This window comes from Bufo gargarizans, chromosome 3, assembly GCF_014858855.1.
Source record: "Bufo gargarizans isolate SCDJY-AF-19 chromosome 3, ASM1485885v1, whole genome shotgun sequence".
Taxonomy (NCBI): Eukaryota; Metazoa; Chordata; class Amphibia; order Anura; family Bufonidae; genus Bufo; species Bufo gargarizans.
In genome coordinates this window covers 471,730,619-471,754,522 of record NC_058082.1, presented here as the reverse complement: position 1 = coordinate 471,754,522, position 23,904 = coordinate 471,730,619, and the positions used below count along the sequence as shown (strand labels likewise).

The window sequence follows — 23,904 nt, the reverse complement described above, 5'->3', positions numbered from 1 at the left end:
CAGTAGCTGGTACATTGACGTTGAGTGACTTGGGAACATAAGATGGTGCTGAGGCATTTAACACTGGAGCTGGTGTACGGTCCAAAGGTGTGTTGGTTTGTAGCCGCATAATAGTGGATTGGTTAGAGGGTGGCAGGTTAGTGCGATAGTGTGGTAGGTTATGTCTACTTGTACCTGTTTCGGCCACTTGAGAACGTGTAATAGATGTAGAGACAACACCTTGGTTGAGTTCTTTGGCTGCTATGACAGAGTGATGGAGTTTTGATGAGGTATGTGATGACACTGATGCATAAGATATAACAGAGTGATGGCTACTGACACTTCTTTCATTGTCACTTACAGCCTGCTCTAAGACTCTTAGTCTTGCCATGTCTTTGGCGTGCTCACATTGCTTTTCTAAGACTTCTATTTCTGTTCTCTTCTTTGCAGCCTCAGCTTTTTTCTGTGCAGCCTCAGCTTCCCTCTGTGCAGCCTCAGCTTCCATTTCCGCTTTCTTCTGTGCAGCCTCAGCTTCCATTTCCGCTTTCTCCTGTGCAGCCTCAGCTTTCATTTCCGCTTTCTTCTGTGCAGCCTCGGCTTCCATTTCCGCTTTCTTCTGTGCAGCCTCAGCTTCCATTTCCGCTTTCTTCTGTGCAACCTCGGCTTCCATTTCCGCTTTCTTCTGTGCAGCCTCAGCTTCCCTCTGTGCAGCTTCAGCTTCCATTTCCGCTTTCTTCCGGGCAAAAACTGCCTGGATTTTACAAGCTTCTGCATCGGCGCGGGCTTTGATGAGTCGTTGGCTGAGAGTAGAAGATGTTGATCTTAAGGATTTGGAAGATCGTGTGGAGCGCTTAGAAGTTGTGGAAAGATGGGATCTAGATTCATGGAGATATGCGATTTTAACATCTGTTTTTGTCCTTGTTTGTATTACTAGATCGTCTCTTTCAAAATTGAGCTAATTTAATTCCTGTAATTCTTTTAAGGAATTTTCTGTGTTGTACCTCTTTAAGAGATCAGCATTTTTAGCAAACAGTCTTTGGTAGTTCTCATAGGCAGCATTCAACTGCTTAACAGCGCCCTCTTGGTGCAATACCTTATGAGTTGGCTGAGACAGAGCTGACATGCATTCAATAGTTTTAGACCATGAGTGGCTGATGTTCTGCAGCAGTTCTTCTTTGTCAGCCTCATAGTTCGCTTGGACTTTCCAGGTTGGCTTCACTAAACGTTTTTGTTTTATGTGGCCTTGAGGATCTGACTCCTGATCTGTTGGAAGTTCAGGTTCTTTCTCTGTATTAGGTTCCTCAGATTGTACATTGCCTTGCTGGTGCATTGTGATGGCAAGCAGAGGGTTGAATCACAAGGTATGTGTTTGCATAGAAATGTTCTGGCTCTGGGAGAGGGTTTCCTAGGCAACCAGTGGGAGGGAGAGTCAGAGAAGTTTAGCAATGGCTGCTGCAAAGTTAGTTTTGATTGCATACAGAGCTTAAATTGACCTTCAAGCAGAATGCATGTGACAATACAGACAGTCTAGGAGCTGATTATATAATAGTTGCATGAACAGTTTCTTCAATAATCTGTGCAGAAAACTAATGAATCTTATGCTGAGATTTGCTTGCTGGCTGGAGTATACAGGCTTGTACATATATTCTGCTATATTCCAGTGCCAATATACATCTCACTATACATGCATAGCTGGCAAGGATCCCTTGAAAGATATTTTGCAGATCTTGTAAGATCCCTTCACTGATTTTTTTTTACTGTTCTGCCTCTCCAGTCTAAGCATTACAATGTGATCTCTGAACTTACAGTTCTGCTGAGATGGCGATAACCATAATCTTAGGTGAATCGGCTGACAGTGACTCGATCCAAACGACACCTTGTAGATCGTGAAGAAGTTTATTCTAAACTGTGCAGATCATACACCGATGAACAAATGGATAGGTCAAAAAATCATGCTGTGAGCAGCTAACAGAGCAAGTAGCTGAGATGAGGGGTGAAGCCAGAATGAAGAAGAGGGGAGGAGACAAGAGAGAGAGCAGGAGCTAGGGGAAGAGAGAAGGGACACACATAATGAAAAAGCAAACCATGCATGTGTAACATGATACCGACTATATGAACAGAGAAAGGCCATAAAAGATTTCTTGATGATCCAAGCAGACAGGAGTACTCCCCTGTGCAACTTCAATGTCAGCCAGTGGCAGCTCATGTGTGACACCTGCCGTTTGCTCAGGCCCTTTGAGGATGCGATGTTATTTGGCAGTCACCAGGACTACGAGATAAACTTCATTCCACTGCTTTTTATCCTGGAACAGATGCTAGTAAATATGGCTGGTCAGGGGACTGGAGATGTGGCGCCTATATCTCACGACCACATGAGCCCTGTGGGGGCTGAACTGGAGGAGGAGGAGGAGGACATTGAAGCACAAGCAATGTCTTCTGGCTCTCTACTTTGTTTGACCCTTGCTACCGGTACAAAATGGGGGCTTTTTTTTACACCCGCTGAGAGGGAGGTTAAACTGAACTACTATAGAGACATCCTATGTAGTCAGTTGGCCGCTGCCTATCTGCTCCATCGTCCATCCTCTCGCAGGTCTTACCGGGGGGGGACCCTCTGTGCTCTCATTCCACTGCCATGACTGCTGTGGCGGGGTGGGGGTGGGGGGGTAGGAGCAGTACCAGCTCCATCAGCAGCAGCTTGAGTCTAGAGTCGCTGATGAGCAGCTTTTTTCACCCGCCTAGTGAAGAAGTGAAGAAACTACTCGCCAGCAGCAGCAGTTAGACCTAGAGCAGAACCTGAATCAGCAGGTGGTGGCATACTTGGACAGTACCCTGCCACCCCACATTGAAGATCCGCTGAACTACTGGGTAGCCAAACTGGATTTGTGGCCGCAACTGTCCAAGTTAGCCCTGGAAAAGCTGTTCTGCTCGGCATCAGAGCGGGTGTTTAGTGCAGTGGGGGCCATAGTTACCCCAAGGAGAACTCACCCGTCCACCCAAAATGTGGAGAGACGGACCTTTGTCAAAATGAATCAGGCGTGGATCAGCCAGGATTTCCACACACCAATGCCTGATGCATCAGATTAGATCATCCATGCTGCCTTACCCAAAACTTGACAAGAGACCGGTTTCTTCTGGCTACCTGCCTCAGCTACTATTCTGATGCTGCCACCCACCTGATGCCACACATCTGATGCCAAGTGCTCCTTCTTACACCCACCATCATCAGCGGGTACTGCTATTGCCACCCACCTCCCTACTCTGTCACCGGGTCACTCTGTGGTCTCCTGATACTGATGCCACCTCCACACTATGTCACCTTGCAACTCTGTGGTCTCCTCATGCTGCTGCCAACTCATAACTCTGTCTCTGGGCCACTCTGTGGCCTCCTTATGGTGCTGCTGCCACCTCCATAGTATGTCACCTTGCCACTCTGTGTCCTCCTCATGCTGCTTCCAACTCACAACTCTGTCTCTGGGCCACTCTGTGGCCTCATCATGCTGCTGCTGCCAACTCCACGCTATGTTTCCTTGCCAGTCTGTGGCCTCCTCATGCTGCTGCTAACTCACAACTGTGTCTCTGAGCCACTATGTGGTCTCCTCCTGCTGCTGCCACCTCCACACTGTCACCTTGCCAGTCTGTGAACTCTTCGTGCTGCTGCCATCTCCACACTCTGTCATTTTGCCACTCTGTGGTCTCCTCATGTTGCTGCCACTTAACCACTCTGTGGTCTCCTCATGCTGCTGCCACATCACTACTCTGTGGTCTCCTCATGCTGCTGCCACTTCACCACTCTGTGGTCTCCTCATGTTGCTGCCACTTAACCACTCTGTGGTCTCCTCATGCTGCTGCCACATCACTACTCTGTGGTCTCCTCATGTTGCTGCCAAATCACCAATCTGTGGTCACCTCATGCTGCTGCTAACTCAACACTATGTCACTGGGCCACTCTGTGGTCTCCTCATGCTGCTGCTACCTCACCACTATGTCACTGGGCCACTCTGTGGACTTATCATGCTGTTCCCGCCCTCCCCACTCTGTGACTGGGCCACTAGTGTCCCTGTTTGGCCTTGTTGACATCATCATTTATTTGACCCTTCATCTGATCTATCAGAAGGAAGGAAAATTGAGACGCAAAATGGATCCTGTCTATGTAGCAGCTGTAAGGTCTGTATGGTCCCATCAGAATTGGATTATGATTTGGTAGGCAAAAGAGGCAAAGGAGTGGGTACAAAACACAGAAGACATGCAAATATTCCATTAACGTGTCATCTCTGTTTTGGACCCACTCCTGTGTTTTTTTTTTTTTTTTTGTTTTTTGCTTTAGCAATACTGATGGATTACTGACCAAATGCTGACCGAGTGAAGGCGGATGCTCAACAAGACAGGATCTGTTTTTATGGGGGGTTATTGTTCTAAAGGATCAGAGGAAGGGCAAAATAATCAGTGATGTCAACACAAACTTACTGCTGACACCCTCTCCACTCTGTCAGGGCTCTACTTGTATAATCATTTCATAGAACAAGTTCTGTAGACATCTATGTGGAATCAGCTGACGACTGTGTAAAAGGAGTGCGCTCTTTCACGCTACAGTAGGATTTTGGGCCTCTGCATGGTTCTTTATACCTGGCGCTAACATTGACCTGTAAAGCTTAGTTCACACTTGAGTAATTTGGTCAGTTTTGACCCCATAACTGCCCAAATAAGTGAAGTGTGCAGTGATTCTAAGAGCGACACCTGTCATCTGCGTGTCATACTGACTCACAGTATTGTTTCACTACCATAGCAGACTCCCTATGAGTGTCACTGCATGGCACAAATAAATTCGTATCGAAACAAATCTTTTCGGCAAACCAGACAAATCGAATTTTTGAGAATTTCGCTCATCTCTAATACTATCCCTTTGAGACTTTTAGCTTTTTCTATAAATCTATTAAGTAAAAAAAAAATGTTTACCAGAATTAATTAAAAGGTTGCTTCAATTAATGTGACGTGCTTGTTTTCTTCCAGGTCAACATCCCCAACGTTGACTGGAGAACGCCAATATTTAACGCTTGTGTCAGCGGCAGTGTGTCCTGTGTGAAGTTGCTTTTACAGCATGGTGCCAGTCCACATGCAACATGTGATGTGGCATCACCAATTCATGAGGCATCTAAGAGAGGTAAATAGCCATGTAATATCATGGATACTTTTTATAGGTTGTGTGTGGGTGTGCACAAGTATTTACCGTATTCTATAGATTCAAGTTAAACCATTTACTGCAATGACCTAAAACTAATGCCGTTAGAGCACCCATTAGTGATGAGCGGCATAAGCAATATTCAGCAGTTTTTTTAAACTGATGATCTATCCTCTGAATAGATCATCAGCATCTGATCAGTGGGGGTCCGACACCCGGGACCCCTGCTGATCAGCTGTCTGAGAAGGCAGCGGCACTGGCAGTAGCGCCGTGGCCTTCTCGCTGTTTACAGCAGGCCCAGTGACATCACGACTAGTATCAATTGCCTGGGCGGGGCTAAGCTCTGCTCACTTGAATGGAGCTTAGCCCCGCCCAGGCCAGTGATACTAGTCGTGACGTCACTGGGCCTGCAGTAAACAGCGAGAAGACCGCGGCATTACTGCCAGTGCCGCTGCCTTCTCAAACAGCTGATTGGCAGGGGTCCCGGGGGTGTCGGACCCCCGCTGATCAGATGCTGATGATCTATCCAAAGGATAAAAAAAAAATGCAGAACCCCTTTAAGTATGAAGAGACTTTTATACGTTTTAGTTCTGGCCTCATTCTTCAAATTACATTTCCACTCCACTGATCCCCAATGAGCCACGGCCTGAGGGAGTACACCATGGCACATCTAATCAGGGCCACTACCACACCCATCCTCTGCACTGGCTCCTCAGGGGCTTGCTGCACATACTGGATTCATGTCAGCAGTGTAAAAGCTATACTTCAGGTACCTATTTTGCCTATTAAACCAGTAAAATAAATAATTGAAGAACACTACAAAAATGAATTATAGGCCATTTAGAATAGAACTATTCTAAATAACGTTAGGTAAGAGGTTAATTACTTTTTAAAAATTGGCAGTCCTTTCTAGTTACTCCCCCCCACCCACACCTCCTTTCCTTAAGTCCTGTAAGGCAATTTCAGCAAAACTATGAGTATCGAGGTATGGTAAATTTAAGAGCATTTTTATTCTGTTCGCATGATTCTTTGTCTGAGGCCGGTAGAGTGATGATAAAGTGTGGGTATTCTCAGCTGTGTAGTCAGGATGGAGCCATGAGAATTTTTGCTCCTGTGACCTTCACAATGCTTTGTCTCCTCCTCTATAATGACTCCTAACCTTGACGTTGTGAAACTTTCACAGGTTTCTACGGCGTAGGAAGAACCTGCAGCTCTTGTATAGTTACAACGCTTTCTTCAGAACTATTATATCACTATACCGCTAAGACTAGAAATGTAAAGAGTGAACGATAATTGCTGACAGAGCTTCTATAAGTTACCAAAAGACTGGAGTTATATCAAGGCAATGTCTGAAGTTTTTCTGTTCAGATGGTATTAGTGTAAAAGTGACTGCAGATGTTTTCATATGTTTATTTAATGTGCCAAGATAATAACGTAAAATAATTATTTTATCATAATTCATTATTATGCATTTGTAGGGGCTTTCACTAGTAGCGGTGAGCACATGCTAGGACGGTGGGCAAGGCTTGGTCTTCACATTGTGGCTGTAGGGTGGTGGTGTACTGTGTAGCCAAGAAACAAGACCACCAGCATCTGCTATGATCCATGTGAAGCCAGCCTAAGGAGTCATGGGGGAAAGAATTTTGAGAGCATCCAGGTGGCTTTGTTTTTGGGACAATATGATTTATTTATTTTTTATCTAATATATAAAGCTGAGTGTATTTGTAGGTATGTCCGCTAAAGGAATCCGCACCGTCGCATTTACAATTGCAAAATTTAGCACACAGGTACATCAGGTGTCCGGGAAGGTTTTAGACTGGGTCTCAGCTCTCTAGGATGTACTGTTTTTGAGATATTCCCCAAAAAATGCATTAGCCAATAGAAGCTTGGTCACATGACCCTTATCAGCGAATGGAAGCTCGCAGGCCGTTAGCCTCCACATACAGTTTTACTGCAGGTTTCCATAAGAACCCAGCCATTTTTCTTTAATGCTGTAGGTGAGCTTTAAAGAAAATCTGTCACCAGGATAATGGCTATTGAAGTAGAAGACATGTCCTAATAGGACATAGTACTTTATTTCAAAATGTGCCTTTGTTCCAGCAATAGATGTTTTTATTCTCTGAAAATCCAGTTTATTTGGTATGCAAATGAGCCAATAGGGTGCCCAGAGGGGTGTCACTCTTGCAGGAAGGAGCCCAGACACGCCCCCTGCCACAATATGTCCACCCTCAAAAGATCAACTTTTGTCAGCTGCAGGTGTGCGAGGGATGGTGACTCTCCCTGCTGCTCACACTCAGACAGCATAGTGCTGCTGTCTTAGAGTGAGCTGTTCAAAAGGACACGACCCTGATCCAGTAAAGGCCACTGTTGAGGGCGGGCCCCTGTGGAGGTCACTGTCAAGGGGGTGGTATGCTGTGAAACTCACTGTTAAAGGGGAAGGCTGCTGTAAAGGTCAAAGTTAAGGGGGTAGATTGCTGTGGAGGTCCAATTTTAAGGAATGGGGCACTGTGGGGGGGTCAGTGTTAAGGGGTGTGGGGCTGTTGAGGTCACTGTTAAGGGGGCGGGGTGTTGTAGATGTCACTGTTATAGTGGATAGTGTTTATCTTTTAACGACACACACAAACATTAAATGAAATAGATTAAATATACCTGAGTGAAGCCGGGTCCTTCAGCTAGTATATAATAAAAGCCAATTAGTGCATTGTGTGGAAATGATGTAATTTATAGAGTAATCCGTATAATTAAGCATCCAGGTACAGAGGTCTGCTGATTGAATTTAAGGTGATTCTTATTTATTTCTATGTACAGTATATACTGTAGACCATCAGCCTTGGGCCATATGCACTTGGCCGTTGCCGTTTTGCAGTCTGAAAACTGCAGATCCGCAAAATATGAATATCAGCCGCTTGAATCCCACACTTTTCTTGGTCCCTATTATAGAAATGCTTATTTTTGTCCACAAAATGGACAAGAATGGGACATGTTGTTTTAATTTACGTAATGGCTGCACGGAGGCGGACAGCACATGGATGTCATCCGTGTGCTGTCTGTATTTTTTGTGGCCCCATAAAAAATGAATGTATCCGCAAAAAATGCGGATCGGATGAGGACTCAAAATACGTTTGTGCGCAAAAGCCCTTAGACAGTTGAGGGCTATCGTTGGCTCTTCATATGTCTTCACGTGTCACTGTAGGAAGCATGGATAACTGGTCATTGAAATACTACTTTAATAGACCTTTGAAGAATGTTCTAATCTCTCCATATCTCCTGTGGTTTCAGGGGAATAGCTATAGGTGGGTGCAGATGTAGCAATCAAACTCAGGCCCTAATGCCCTGAAGGGCCCAAGACTACTTTGTAACATAAGAAGATACCACTAAATGCACATGTGAGCCAAATTTTACAGATTTGTGCATTACTAGGAGCCTCAAGTTACCCTTCTGTTTGGGTTCAAGATGCAATAAACAGTAAGTGGCCAGACTGAGACTTTTTATCAAACATTTCATCAGTATGCAGCGACCGGGACATGCAGGGGAAAACACGTGAGGCTCTCGGTGGGCCGATGGGGGTAGTAGTTGTTTGTACTCACGGTTAGCAGATGCCTCCCTGGGCCAGCGTGCAGGGATGAGGAAGACAGCACAAAATCCTCCGGGGCACTCTCCGTTGCAGGGAATACCAGCCAGACGTTGATTGAGGTGCCCTTGATGGTAATTGATGTTTAAGGTGCTTTGGTGGCTGGGCCCATGGTTCGTGATGCCAGCACCACTAGGTGCAAATGTTGAGAGTAGCAGTAGTAAGAATGAGGAGTGGCTTGTTGTAAACCAGTTGAACATTTACTTAAAATTAATAGTCTCTGGACAGTTGGTACAGTTCATCAATAGAAAGCTTTTTGTATGGCATAAGTAATAATAAGTTCAATTGTAATCCTATTCTTAGGTAGTGTCAGTTGTCAATAAATGAGTTGTCCCTTTTAAAGTAGACAGGCAAGGATCCTGGTGGTAATCCTAAATTCACTCTTTAGCACTCTGGTACTAAGTATGCTGATATATCTAGTTTCTATGAGCTATCCTTTAAGGGTGTTCCCCTCGCGGCAGGCAAACACATCTGCTTCTTTATTTGCAGGATACTCTTCTTAAGGTTTTGGTTTTTCCACTATGACCCGGAAGGCTTGTGTAGTGGTTAAGTACAATTCTGCGCACTAACTGTCCATTTGTGTCCAGGCACTCGGAAAGCTACTCCTGGTCACTTGTGCTAATGAGGTAATGAGCTAGGTTTAGCTGTTACCCTCGCTAGGCTCTCTGCATCTTTGTACATAGACTCACTGTCTGGTGCTTGGTTGCTGTGGTTTTCTTCTTCAGGCTTGATCAGGGCCCAGAGGAAAGAAAAACAGCTACATGATGACTTTAGCCTGTTTCTCTCCTCCATGAACTTGCTTCTCCCCCTCTCACCAACTACTAACATAACATAACATTCTCCTCTAATCTAGACACACCCAAAGCTATATATAGTGTGGTGCCAGCACCACCTAAGGGTGAATGGATGTAAATGACATTGCCAGTCTGGTAAAAAGAAATACCATACAATACAAATACATAAATATTCAGATGTTTAAAGTGTCCTATTTACACACTGATGTGGGACGCTGCAAGTATTACTATGGTCTAGTTCAGGGATAGACTGTATCTCAGTAACTTTGTTTCTTCTTGGAGTATTTACGTCCATGATTGGAGCCCACCACAAATGACACAAACATTATTTGTCAGACTCTGAACATCTACAGGTCGAGTTCAGATCCCAGCAGTGTGTGAAAACAAAAATTGAATGTGGAAGTTCTTATCACCATTATGAATCCCAAATGGAATTTGATCTGAAGCTTAGGAAAAATTTGATTCGCCGCAAAGCTGAATTTTCTTGTAACAAATAATTTTTTTTCCTAAAATGGTGACTGAAAAAAAAAATATTAAACTCCCCTCATCCACTTGCCGTCTGCTCCATCTTGATTGAAGAAAACCAGCCAAACAACTTGCGATGAGTGTGAAGACGTGATAACGCTCGGTGACATCAGTGATGACATCACCACGTATGGACAGCGTGATCACGTGGTGATGTCATCACGCTCGCCGCAGGTAATTTGGTGTGTTTTCTTCCATTTAGATGGGAGTGGACGGCCTCTAGGTGATCAAGTGGATGAGGTGAGTATATTGTGAGTCTCAGATGCCGAAATCAGCATTGAACGCGATCTGAAGGGTTAAAGGCTACTTTCACACTGGATTTTTGGTTTCCGTTTGTCAGATCCGTTTTAGGGCTCTCACAAGCGGTCCAAAACGGATCAGTTTTGCCCTAATGTATTCTAAATCAATAAGGATCCGTTCAGAATGCATCAGTTTGCCTCCGTTACACCTCCATTGTGCTCTGGAGGCGGACACCAAAACGCTGCTTACAGCGTTTTGGTGTCTGTCTGCGGAGGCAAACGGATCCGTCCTGACACACAATGTAAGTCAATGGGGACGGATCAGTTTTGACTGACACAATGCAAAACGTATTGCCCCCCATTAACAGTGTTCAAGACGGATCCATTTGGCCAGTGTTAAAGATAATACAAACTGATCCGTTCTGAACGGATGCATGCTGTTGTATAATCAGTGCGGATCCGTATGTGCAGATACATGACGGATCTACACCAAACGCGAGTAGCCTTAAATGACGGGATGGCATGATCACTGATCCCCGTCATTGCACCCGCTCCATACAATGAAAAGCGATTTGTGACGTAGTAATACGTAACATATCACATTTCTTGACCAAGTTCGGCAAAGCTGCTGAATCAAATTTTTCAAAACTTCGCTCATCACTAATTATGACTAATATTAAAAATATCCTGTGTTCTCTAATTTTAGGCCACACAGAGTGTGTGGAGTCTCTTTCAAAGGCTGGAGTCAGTATAGACCAATACATAAATCACTTGGGTTCACCACTGTATGTTGCTTGTGAAAATGGAAAGGTGGAGACAGCCAAAAGACTACTTGAGCTGGGTAAGAAAAGGACAACTTATCTGTCTTCAGATCACTGTACCTGTGAAGGTTATATATCAAGGTAGGGTTATGGCTTTGGTCATGCAACAGTATAATTGTATGATAGAAGCTCCTATAAAAAAGCACTAGAACGCACACTTCATGCTTCTGCATAGTCTACTTTGCTGGACCAAAATTTAAAGGGGTTATCCCATGACTTCTGTAAAAAAATAAATAAATATCGAACATCATATAGTACATGACAATCTTTCTAAAAAGGCTAGAACCAGCCCTGTACCGCACATGGATCCAGAGATCTCCCCATTCATTGCTCTGCTACATTTATATCAAGCTGACAGCTCAAGGGGAGTGTCTTATCTGCTGCAGCTCAGGGGGCGTGTCCAGGAGGCAGTTCAAGAATAAAACTGAGCATGTGCGGCCATCTCGGTGAGTTGGACAAAGAAATAGAAAAACAAACAAACAGCAGATGGCACCATATAGATACATTATTTTAAATAACTCAGTGGCTATGCTAAATTTTTTATTACATGCAATTGCAAAAATATACAGATCCAGGTGCTGGTTTGGAAAATGTAGAATATTTTTTGTGGGACAACCCCTTTAAGTGACTGCAAGTTATGACATTCTACTTTTCTTTTGCAAGACTTACTAATACTTACCAATACCACCTAGAATCAATCTACACCATCTCGTGTATTTTTCATACATATTTTTCTTCAGTGTGCTATCCATTTATTTTACAGATAGCACACAGTAAAATTCATTTCTATGGGGCCTTGTACACATATATTTTTCATAGATTCATGTCCTTTATCTCATTACAAGTTCTATTCCTGTCTGTCTTGGCAGATGAGGATAGCCCTTTCTATTGATGGAAGTGAGATAAAAAAGGAATGCACATGGAAGTTATCCAATTGTCACAGATTCGTTTTTGCAGTTGAAAAATCTGATACGACCTTGTGAAGCCTTATTTGGTGCATCTTACTCCAGCTGACTTCTCATTAAGACTAGGACTATGAAATGCCAGTCTTAATATACTCCCCCCCCCACCAGCCACACATCCTCATGCTATAGTATTGACTTATTGCTGCTAAGCAAAATTTATTAAAATGAACCTGAGGGTCCACTTGCCACACCTTTCAGACCCCTTCTCTACTGGATGCAGTATTGCATGGTGGCCACTGTCTCCACACCACCCTGAAGGCACAGCACCACATACAGTACTGTGAACAGACAAAAAAGCTCACCTTTCTGTGTGGTCTCAGATAGCCAATAGACCGCATACAGGTCAGGTCTCAGTTTGCAAAAATGCTAGATTTTTATTTTTATTTTTTTTGGGGGGGAGTGTGTGTTGGTAGCCACAATTTGTTCCCCCAGATCTTTTCAGAGACAAAAGTCAGGACACTGTATTAAGATGCCACTACAAAAGATGCAATGTTTGTAGAGCGTTTTATAAATTGGCCAATTTTAGCATCTGGCCTATGTGTTTCTAAAAATAAAGACTTGCTGCTACACTATGTCTATGTCGGGCATTTTTGACCCCAAAAATGCATCCAAAAATGTACTGTACTTTGCACTGTTTTTGGCCATATTTTCTGTTTGAGCACCTAGCTTACTTGAATACTGTTTTTGCATGCCTTGTGTTTCTTCTATCTTTGTATCCCACTCCACTGTAAATTCCTCTGTAGAGCAGAAGGGGAAAAAAATGTAATGTGAGTTTTTTTGTTTTGTTTTTTCAAGTAGGAAAAATTTGTGGATGTCTATAGCGCAAAATGCCCAGAAATTTAGGAAAATGCCAAACCCAGGACATGCTGTCTGTTGAGAAGCTTACTTGTGCTGCGTTTCTTTTGCCTAAAGTGTCCATGTGTTTGAGAAGTCTGTCACATGCTGTTTGGCAACCTTCAAACATGCTTTTCTTTAAAGGGCTTCTGTCAGCAGAAACATGGGTGATGTGCTAAAATCAGCTGAACATAACTATCTTAGTCCCATCTTACTACCTGTTATTGAGAAAAAATATTTTCGTGGGGAAGGGGGGGAGCATTGTTCCTGCTCCTAGAGGCTCTGTTCTCCCACCTCTGGCCACACCCTGCTAGTCTTGATTGACAGGGCCAGGCAGGATTCCCGTCATCCTGCCTGTAACAGGTCAGCCAGTTTCATAGGTACAAATCTTCTGACAGATGCCCTTTTAATATTCTTCTTGCAACTGAACAAAAAAAATTCAAGTTCACCCTCCTGCATGGTCACTACACCCACAATAGGCTGGGACTTTTGCTGAAGAAGATCAGCAAGTGACATAAACTGACTACACTAAGCTACTTTATCTGGCAATGGCTAGCAATATGTGACATAGAGCCTGACTGCAGCATGAAGTGAGCCAGAAAAACATCTATAGCTAGGGCAGCAATTGATTTAGAGCCATTCTGAACTTGTTTCCGAGAAATGGCCATGGTCGTGTGTGTGAGATAGAGACAGAGGGAAGGAGATGCTAACACACAGGTTAGATCATTGAGAGAAGTTTGTTTTATGGGGAACACCCACTGAGCTCTGAACTTGAAGCTTTACAAGCAGTCACTGCAGGTCAAGAATGAAAATTCCAAAAACTAAATACAGTTTATATGCTTTGAATTATTTATTTATTAATCCATTTTGATTCAAATATTTGTTATTTTTGTCCCTAGGGGCAAGTGCAAATGTTGGTAAAGAGTTGGACACCCCATTACATGTTGCTGCAAGAAATGGCAACGCAGAACTGGCAAACCTTCTCATTGACTATGGTGGAAACACGCAATCTAAAAATGCAGATGGGAAATGGCCTTCAGAAGTTGTCCCGCTCAACAGCACTTTGCACCAACTCTTTGTAAAAAGAGAAGGTAGAAATGAATCATTTACAAGCAGTGTATAGTTTGATATTAGATAGCACGTCCTATCTAGGTAAATGGAGAAATGCTTCTACACAATTTTGTATATTGGAATTGCATTTGAAGCACAGAATTATTCTTTGTTCACTGTGCAGATACTTGAAGGAGATTAAAATGGTGAAACTATTTTTATTCCCAGAGGTGCTGTCCATAAGGGGTTGTCTGGAATTTTTACCAAAAAATGCCTAAGAGCAGACATTGGTGGCAAAAAAATAAAATTAAAAATACCCGCCAAATTCCCAGTCTCAGCAGCACCTCCACCACCGGTCTTGCATCAATACCGTCACATACAACATTCTCATGAACGCTGGAGCCAATCACAGGCCTCAACGGTGATGCCTGCATGTATGACATGTGAGGACTGTAAGTGTGACTTCAGCACCACATGAATGTGAGAGCTGTCCCCAATGCAGGACTGGTGGCACCACTAGATTGGTAGTGGCTGTAGAGTACTTGGAGAACTTAACAAGTGAATGTTAATAATTTTTTTAAAAAAATTATTTGATACAATTTTTTGCTTTTAGGAACAAATAAAAAAAAAAAAAAGAAAATCTTGGAATCCATTTTCTTACCAATCCTCACCATCCTAGGAAAGAGTGACTGACTGGACCTTGACAATATATGGATATAGGTGCAACCAACCAGGTCTGGCTCACCCTGCCAGTATAAGTAATGCTATAAACAAAAAGAATTGTAGGTGGGCACTCAAACTATGGACTAGGCAGAAAGCAATTTATTATAGAGTCAATAAAATATATAAAAAATATTACAATAAAATAAATAAAACATAAAACGATCCTAATGTCGCTAATCAATGCAAATCGCAATGTATGTACTGAGACTTGCAACACTGTGAGGATTTAGTTGCTTGAAACAGTCAGTAAAGTCCAGTACTGGTGAAATATATCACAATGTCTCTGATTAATGGTCAGAGAGTTCAATAGTGGTATGTTGTGGCACAATGTCTCTGGTATGTATCATAGAGATCCTTGCGGTAAATGCAGGGCTAAACAGCCATCAGAGGAATTCCTTCTAGATAAATCCCATATAAATCAAATAGCCAGCCTATATGTAAATGGATAAATTTGAGAGGGAGTATAACTGCTTACATACCGATATCTTCCTGTGCGGCGTCCCACATCGACGGTACAGTGGACTCGCCTCTATGTTCGTTTGTTAGTATATTGTGTTTCGTGTGTTAGTATATACGCGTTTTGAAACAACCAGTTTCTTCATCAGTGGCCACTGATGAAGAAACTAGTTGTTTCGAAACGTGTTTCGCGTGGAAAAATATGCTGTAGAAATTACCAAGCTGTATACAGTGGATGAAATTTTCCCAGCTGGAGCGGCAATACAGCCAAAATCAACGCTGCAAACTATCGTGAGATGCAGGATGCCGCACAGGATGCAGGATGCGGCTATCGATGCAGGATGCCGCACAGGAAGATATCAGTGCGTAAGTTGTTTTACTCTCTCTCGAATTTATCCATTTACATATAGGCTGGCTATTTGATTTATATGTGATTTATCTAGATAGAATTCCTCTGATGGCTGTTTAGCCCTGCATTTACCGCAAGGATTTCTATGATACATACCAGAGACATTGTGCCACAACATACCACTATTGAACTCTCTGACCATTAATCAGAGACATTGCGATATACACTCACCTAAAGAATTATTAGGAACACCTGTTCTATTTCTCATTAATGCGATTATCTAGTCAACCAATCACATGGCAGTTGCTTCAATGCATGTAGGGTTGTGGTCCTGGTCAAGACAATCTCCTGAACTCCAAACTGAATGTCAGAATGGGAAAGAAAGGTGGGCTACAACAGCAGAAGACCCCCACCGGGTACCACTCATCTCCACTACAAATAGGAAAAAGAGGCTACAATTTGCACGAGCTCACAAAAATTGTGCTGTTGAAGACTGGAAAATGTCACGGCTGAGGATGGGGAAAACCCTCAGCCGTGCGATGCCAGATGATGGTAGTCGCTGCTCGGCCAGGACAACAGAATAAGGGAGCAGGTCACCTCCTAATGCATCCCTAATCCGACCCTGACTCCTAGCTGCATGAGCCGACCTTGAAGGTAGGAGGGCTCATGCTCAGGAACCTCGGATCCCTACTCACCCTCCACCGATCCCTGAACTAGGAGCTGGGTAGACCACCTGTTCCTCCTGGATGCGGAGAAACAGGAGTCTAAACTGGCCGAGCTGCAAGGGGATATGAACATCAACAGACATATGGCAATGGCAGGTAAGTGAAACTAGAAGCACACCCACCTGCCACAGACACACAGCCTGGAACCCATGTACAAGTGCTGCTGTCCACAACAAAACAAGGGACAGAGCACACACCTCACATCACACAGGAACCCAGGAAACCATACGCTGCAATAAATAAAGAGACCAAAGCAACATCTACACAACACCGTACATGAACCTATGACCACAAGGGTGGCCCCCACTGGCAGATGGTATAACACAGGAGGATGACTCCAGCTAGCCATGGCTGAAGTACCCCTCAGACTACTGATCTAAACTGAGGCTTTATAGCCCATGTAGCCACACCCACACACAGTGCACACACACTAGGAAGGAAGTTAACCCTTCCAACACAAAGGCAAGGGAAGACGGCCACTTAAAGGGGAAGTACACACAAACACACACTTCACCTGTTGCCGCGGGCAACGGCATGTGTGGCAACCATGTCCTGGGGATCAGCCAGAAGGCTGAGACACTGCCACCACATGCATACAACACCAAACGTAGTCACGGGCAACCAAGTGAAGGAAAATGTCACTATGCACACCATAGGCCGTGACAGAAAAATGTTGCCTGGTCTGATGAGTCTTGATTTCTGTTGAGACATTCAAATGGTAGAGTCCGAATTTGGCGTAAACAGAATGAGAACATGTATCCATCATGCCTTGTTACCACTGTGCAGGCTGGTGCTGGTGGTGTAATGGTGTGGGGGATGTTTTCTGGGCACACTTTAGGCCCCTTAGTGCCAACTGGCCATCGTTTAAATGCCACGGGCTACCTGAGCATTGTTTCTGACCATGTCCATCCCTTCATGACCACCATGTACCCATCCTCTGATGGCTACTTCCAGCAGGATAATGCACCATGTCACAATGCTCGAATCATTTCAAATTGGTTTCTTGAACATGACAATGAGTTCACTGTACTAAAATGGCCCCCACAGTCACCAGATCTCAACCCAACAGAGTATCTTTGGGATGTGGTGGAACAGGAGCTTCATGCCCTGCATGTGCATCCCTCAAATCTCCATCAACTGCAAGATGCTATCCTATCAATATGGGCCAACATTTCTAAAGAATGCTATCAGCACCTTGTTGAATCAATGCCGCATAGAATTAAGGCAGTTCTGAAGGCAAAAGGGGATACAACACCGTATTAGTATGTTCCTAATAATTCTTTAGGTGAGTGTATTTCACCAGTACTGGACTTTACTGACTGTTTGGATGTTTCAAGCAACTAAATCCTCACACTGTTGCAAGTCTGTTGATTAGTGACATTAGGATTGTTTTATGTTTATATTTAATTGTAATATTTTTTATATATTTGGCACTGTAATTATTTATTTATTTTGTATGCCCACTCCACCGAATCACTTATTATTCATCTTATGTTATGTCCAAGCAGCAGCCCATCATTATTTACCACCAAAACTTACTGGTAGTACTGACGGCAGTCAATGCGGTTTGCTCACTGCTCACTGCACTCTCCCACGAAGACTCCCTAATGGTGGCACTGGCAGTGCGCAGGTAATTGTATGTCATGTAACCCGCCTTTCCCGCAGAGATAACAGGGCAGGCGGGCAGCGCATTCTGGCTGCAAGCAAGCAGCATCCTGATCAGGGGCTTTGCTAGGGTCTGGAAACATCCGGGGCACAAGCCCACTGTGTTGAAATTGCATATTAAAGGCATGCTTAAAGGGGTGTTCTGGTTTGCACAAATGAAGTGCAGTACTACAGTCATTATATAATTATATAATACAACACTCGGTAACTTTCCAATATCTGTTATGTTTCATTTCCTCACCACTGCAGAAATCTTTGCTTGGGCCCTTTAATATTGATGGGAGTGGACCCTGGGCAACCCCACAGATCACCCCCCCCCACCCCCCTTGTACTTGTTCCGCTGATCCAGTACTTGCGGGCATGAGTTCAGTCACTTCGGTGTGCAATCCTGCGAGACCTGTGACCTACCGCGGCAGGTCTTGCGGGATCACGCGCCGCAGGACGGTATTGCGCACCGAAGTGACTAAACTCATGTCTGCGCAGCCCGCAAGTAGCAGCTCAGCGGAACAAGTACAAGGGGGGTGGGGGGATGATCTGTGGTGGGTTGCCCAGGTCCAATCAATATTAAAGGGCCCTGGAATAGCCAAATAAAAACAAAATGCTACCAGCATAACATTTGGGGCACTGAACAAAACATCCGGGGCTCAAGCCCCTAATGCTTTGACCTAACGACGCACCTGATCCCAATTCTGTTTTAGATGTCTTGGCCACAGCAGACAGTAATTTAAAAGTGAGTGGGTGTCTGATCGCACGCAGCCAACAGTGGGAAGGAATACAAGTGGGCGGGCCTCAATGCTGGCCCATATTACCTATAGTGAATAAACTGTCTGTGCAGAGTAGGCATAGGGGGTGGGGCCTTTCATATGCTCTAGGCCCCGCAGACCCCGTAGCAACGGTGTGGTCTGCCTATATTGGCGAGGTACAGCACTGGCCATAGCTGTCCGGACTACTACTGTCTTTCACCAAGATATGGTGAGGTATGATAAGACAGGAGTGACATGCTTTACCATTCAACTTAAAAATGCTAACTGTGCAATTGAAACACATCTGTAATGAGACACAAGGGCATCCAGATTCCCATAATGAGTTATACTGATGGGTGCCAAGAGCCCTGATTTTAGAGCTCCCAGAAACTGAGGTGTGGTGCTGTGCATACTCTGGCTAGCAGGCATCCATCTGAAATGGACACTAGATTAGAGCATAGGGGCACATTAAGAACGGCGTTTTAGACGCTAGTCTTAATAAAGGCCTATAGCTGGCGGTGGATCTGCCAAATTCATGAAAAGGCTCTGACCTCTACATAAATGCTGCACATCCAGTGCCAGTTCCAAGCTGTCTTACATTTAGACCATTTTCTATGTCTAAAACAGGCATAGAAAATGGTTAATGAGACAGGCCTACCGACCCGTCCCATTTCCTGCCCACGCCAGGCCCATAATTTTAGAACTGGTGTGAGCAGGTAGAAGTCGCAGATAGCGCTGCCATCTGTGCCTGAAATATGCCTAATTTAGACATATTTCAGCTTAGTAAATGACCCCATAATGATGGTAGTGGCCTTTAGGTAGCAATATGGTGTCACGGTGTCCTACCTCAGGCCGTCACTCCCTGGGGGGCGGTGCAGTGAAGGAGGGGCAACCTATATTCCCTTGGGGCACTCCCTGTAGTTGTGGACTCCCGGCCCGATGATAGCTTAGAGTCTCTTGGATGTTAATGTTAAAGCGGGCACAAGGTAGGGCTCTCAGGTGAGGCGGTGGCCAGCGTGTGGTGTTGGGAGAGTCAGTAACCAAAGTAAGTAAAGTAAAACCAAATTAAAAGTGAATCAGTCTTTCTTTACTATGCATCAAATATGAGTTATAATACATTTGGGGGGGTAATTTATCAAACTGCTGTAAAGTAGAACTGGCTTAGTTGCCCATAATAACCAATCAGAATCCAGCTTTCATTTTGGATGGCTCTTTTGGAGGAATCTGATTGGTTGCTCTGGGCAACTAAGCCAGTTCTACTTTACAGTTTGATAAATGACTCCCTTGCATTTTACCCATTGTAGGAAGGTACAAGAGATCGTCATTGATGGTAGGTATGTGTCACCGAGGTTCCTGGCCTCGGTGAAGTAAGAGCCAGTATTTTCATGTGTCAACGGCAGTTAATGCTGATTGACACTTTGCTATTTAGCATGGCTGTAAATAGCTGATCTGGGACGGCTCCTACTGGAAAGTGCTGAGTGGGTGACTACTCCCCACGTTCCAGGCCGGGTCCTGGCAGGCTTATAAAAAAAACAGCCAGCACTGTTAGGTGGGGTGGATTACCTCCCTCTGAAAGTGGAGCTCTGGAGATCTCTGTGCTGAGGTCTGAAGACCGTGTGTCAGGCGAGCAAGGCCGCCTTAAAGCCTGCAAGTGGACTTTTTGAGGCTGAGCATTCAGCCGGGTGTGAACTGACACCCATGATACCAGGTGAACTTTATTTTGTTTTTCTGTGTGTGAACAATCACCCAAGCCTGAAAAGTGACTGTTGTGTTGTTATAAGTGTGAATAAACACTCAAGTGATTTACAACCTGGTCCTTTGCCTCTATACTGCGTCCGCTAACCATCCTACCAGAGAGAATCCATACACCATACAGATGGATAGATGGAAGTTATGGTTACTGCTACAGTCTTTAATCCTAGGATTTCCAGCTAACCACAGCAATTTATCATGATTTTTGCAATGTGCACTTCTTATAATATGATTGGCCAAAATCCTGCGTGAAGGTTATCTTCAGACCTCTTGCACACGACTGTATGCCCTCTGAGATATATGGTCCATGAGTGGGCCATATGTACCAGAGCGGCATTGATGGTGTGCACGGGAGCACACAGCATCATAGATTACAATAATGCGGTGGACGTCGGGCTAACCGTGGGACTATTGTCCTGCACTCATAAGATCATATGTCCAGCTCACGGACCGGATGACATACGGTCGTGTGCAAGAGGCCTTACCCTGTTTTCCCTCCACTGGAACAGGGCCTGTAATGCTTGACGCAGATTGCCTTGCTGACACACTGTAGCTTTTAAATTCTCCTTTTCTTCTCTCTCTCCCTGTAGAAGTGGCAGAGGACACACAGGGAACTGTTAGTCTCCGGATGCTTCTAGATAAATGCATGGGGACAGGAGCTCTTGCAGTGTGCTCCCTCTCCTCCAGGACACATTAACACAGCTACCTACTCCTAGCACACTCTATCTTCTGGAACTCCAGAGAGGGCTGGGCCAGAATAATTAACTCTGGCCATGCCTGACACATGCTGAGTGTGTGTTACATAGAAGCATATTATATGACGTTAAATGCAGCACATTACCTCAACAGTGCAATAATAAGAGAATTGCAGGTACCCATCTGGGGTACTGCACTCTCTGACAACCAGTTTCACAATACTGAAATATGTCCATTTCAGCTGGATGTCAGACATATTATACAGTGTTTAGTTAAACTCTGCAGTTCTGTGGGAACTCTTGGCACCCACTACTTTGATGGACCCATTTCTGTAAAGTTTTAAGGACTTACCGGTATCTGATAACCTTTTCTTAGATAAGTGTCAGAGTTAAAAAAGCAAAAACATAAAACAAGCAATGCTGAACTTGCCCATTCCCTTCCACTGCTGTTCTTATGCTAACCACTTCCTGGTGCATCTACACATAAAGGAATTGCCCACTCAGCCAATTAGTAGGCACAATGTTGATTTCTTGAGCGTGGAGAAGCCCCAGAAAGTGGCGGGGGATCAGTGAGGTCAGCATTGCTTTTTTTTCCCTCTGCCCCGTTTCTAAGAATATTTTATCCATTGGATAATTCCTTCTTTCTGGCCTGCTGCTGTGATTGGACACTGCAGTACATCCCGGTGTTCTTGTTTCGTTTTTTTATTTTTTATGTTGCCCTTTAAGTTCATATGTTAACATTTATGGAATTCTTTTCCCAGGGCCGCTGACTTTGAAGCAGATATGCCGCCTCTGTATTAGGAAGTGCTTTGGACAAAAACAACATGGCAGAATTTGTCAGCTTTTGCTCCCAGACACTGTAAAGCAGTATCTCCTACACCAGTAGTTTGTACATGCAGTCCATTGTTTTACTGTTGTACTGACTATGAAAATTGTAATGAAAAATGACGTCCTGATTTGACTTGAACAATTTTTGTAGACCTGCTGTGTTTTAAATACACGCTATGAAAACCACATGATGCCATTGTGTCTGATTTGTACTCTTTACTCTTATCCTTTATTGTGCTTCATGTATGGATACTGTCTCAGTGATGTGTCCTTGTCTACCTTGAAATCTTTATTGTATATCGGCTAGTTATATGGTTGGAGGTACTATGGTGGAGATATGACTCCCTGCACCACCTTTTGTGGCATAAAGTCACAAACACTGCAACTTTTTTGTTGCAAGGGGTGCTTCCGTGCCACTCTCGACACTTTCTGAAAAGGGATCAGGGAGTGGGTGGGGCCAGCGGGCCCGTCAGTTATCTTCAAATGAAGATATCTCTGAACTGCCATACACTTCCTTCTGGAGTATTGTCAGGAGATTTCAAAGACTGGAGTAAAATTCCGGTCTGTGATAAATCTCCTTATTAGTTTCTCATGATATTTATTCAGTAAAAAAAAATAAAAAATCTTCAACATTTGTGAATTCTACTCCAAAGTCTTTAATTTGCCTATACCTGTCTCCAGTGTTGGACTAAAGTGCCTAGGGCCCACCAGTAAAATTCATTCTGGCAGCCCAGTGTTACATAGAAATATCACCTGCTCACACAGAGGCAGCAGTAAGACAATACAAGATGACTGATTATGAGGGTCCCTGCAGTGACTCTGAGGTCCCTGGTGAACAACCATACAGGCTAGCCTGACTCTGTACCTAGAAGTCATCTCGGCCACATGCTGTTCCTATAATAATAAACTGGGTACTTTGCTACAAATGTGAACAAAATTGTTGGAACCCTTCCGTTAAAAGAAAAACCCACAATGGTCACTGAAATAGCTTAAAACTGACAAAAGTAATAATACAAATTTGAATTGTGGTTCAACGGAATAATAAAAAAATAAAAAAAATGGTTTCAAAAAGGGTTTAACAAAATCACAGACATATAGTGGCCAATATGGGGGAACTGCCCAAGCTCCAAACACTGTAGCGTGTTTCTCTTTGGGCGAGCAGTCCCACCGCATGTAAACTACAGAAATACCATGGCAAGTATGGGGGAGCTGCTCAAACCCCAAACACTGTAGCGTGTTTCTCATTGGGGGAGCAGTCCCACCGCATGTGGACCGCAGCAAACGACCATCCCGAGCAATTATGTGTACAAAGGAGGACGCCAGTGCGGTCCACATGCACCACAAAAACATCCTACACAGACCAGAGCATTGTGGGGATGACAATACAATTATATAAATCACTGAAGAAAGTGCACCAAACGGATATGCCACTGACTATACTAGCTGGTCATACAAGCAGATATTAAAAGCTGAGACTTTAGCCAATATATTCCTGTCAGGAAGATATCGGAGCCCATCATGCACCATGTCACGGTCCTCAGCATGGCAAGGGGTCCTACCACTGCGCTAACTATGGTGTGAACACGGTCTGAAGGTGATGAAATCCAGCTCACAGCCGAGCTTCCACACAACCGCATAGCAGGACAACTAATGCAATGTGGTCAAAGTAAGACTGTAAGCCACACCCATATCAGACCATGTGATGGAGGTTTCCAGGTGCAAAAGAATGTTCAATTGCCAAATGAAGGCACATTCAATACTTATAAAACAAAATCACAGACATATAGTGGCCAATATGGGGGAACTGCCCAAGCTCAAACACTGTAGCGTGTTTCTCTTTGGGCGAGCAGTCCCACCGCATGTAAACCACAGAAATACCATGGCAAGTATGGGGGAGCTGCTCAAACCCCAAACACTGTAGCGTGTTTTTCATTGGGGGAGCAGTCCCACCGCA

At 44.2% G+C, this 23,904-nt stretch overlaps 1 protein-coding gene across 4 annotated transcripts in view; it reads left to right on the top strand.

The window, feature by feature from the left end:
* The window catches only part of LOC122930368 (ankyrin repeat and SOCS box protein 9-like), a 74,126-nt gene extending 51,996 nt beyond the window's left edge, over positions 1-22,130 (top strand). For 2 of the 4 annotated variants that reach the window (XM_044283713.1, XM_044283716.1), the window contains 4 exons: positions 4,987-5,137; positions 11,051-11,185; positions 13,864-14,055; positions 21,884-22,130. In XM_044283713.1, the coding sequence (XP_044139648.1) occupies positions 4,987-5,137; positions 11,051-11,185; positions 13,864-14,055; positions 21,884-22,008 (603 nt within the window). In that variant the 3' untranslated portion in view covers positions 22,009-22,130. Of the gene's footprint in view, positions 1-4,986; positions 5,138-11,050; positions 11,186-13,863; positions 14,056-14,627; positions 14,937-21,883 lie in introns of those variants that run through there. The other 2 variants (XM_044283715.1, XM_044283714.1) reach the window with 2 other exon arrangements.
* The last annotated feature ends 1,774 nt before the right edge of the window (positions 22,131-23,904 follow it).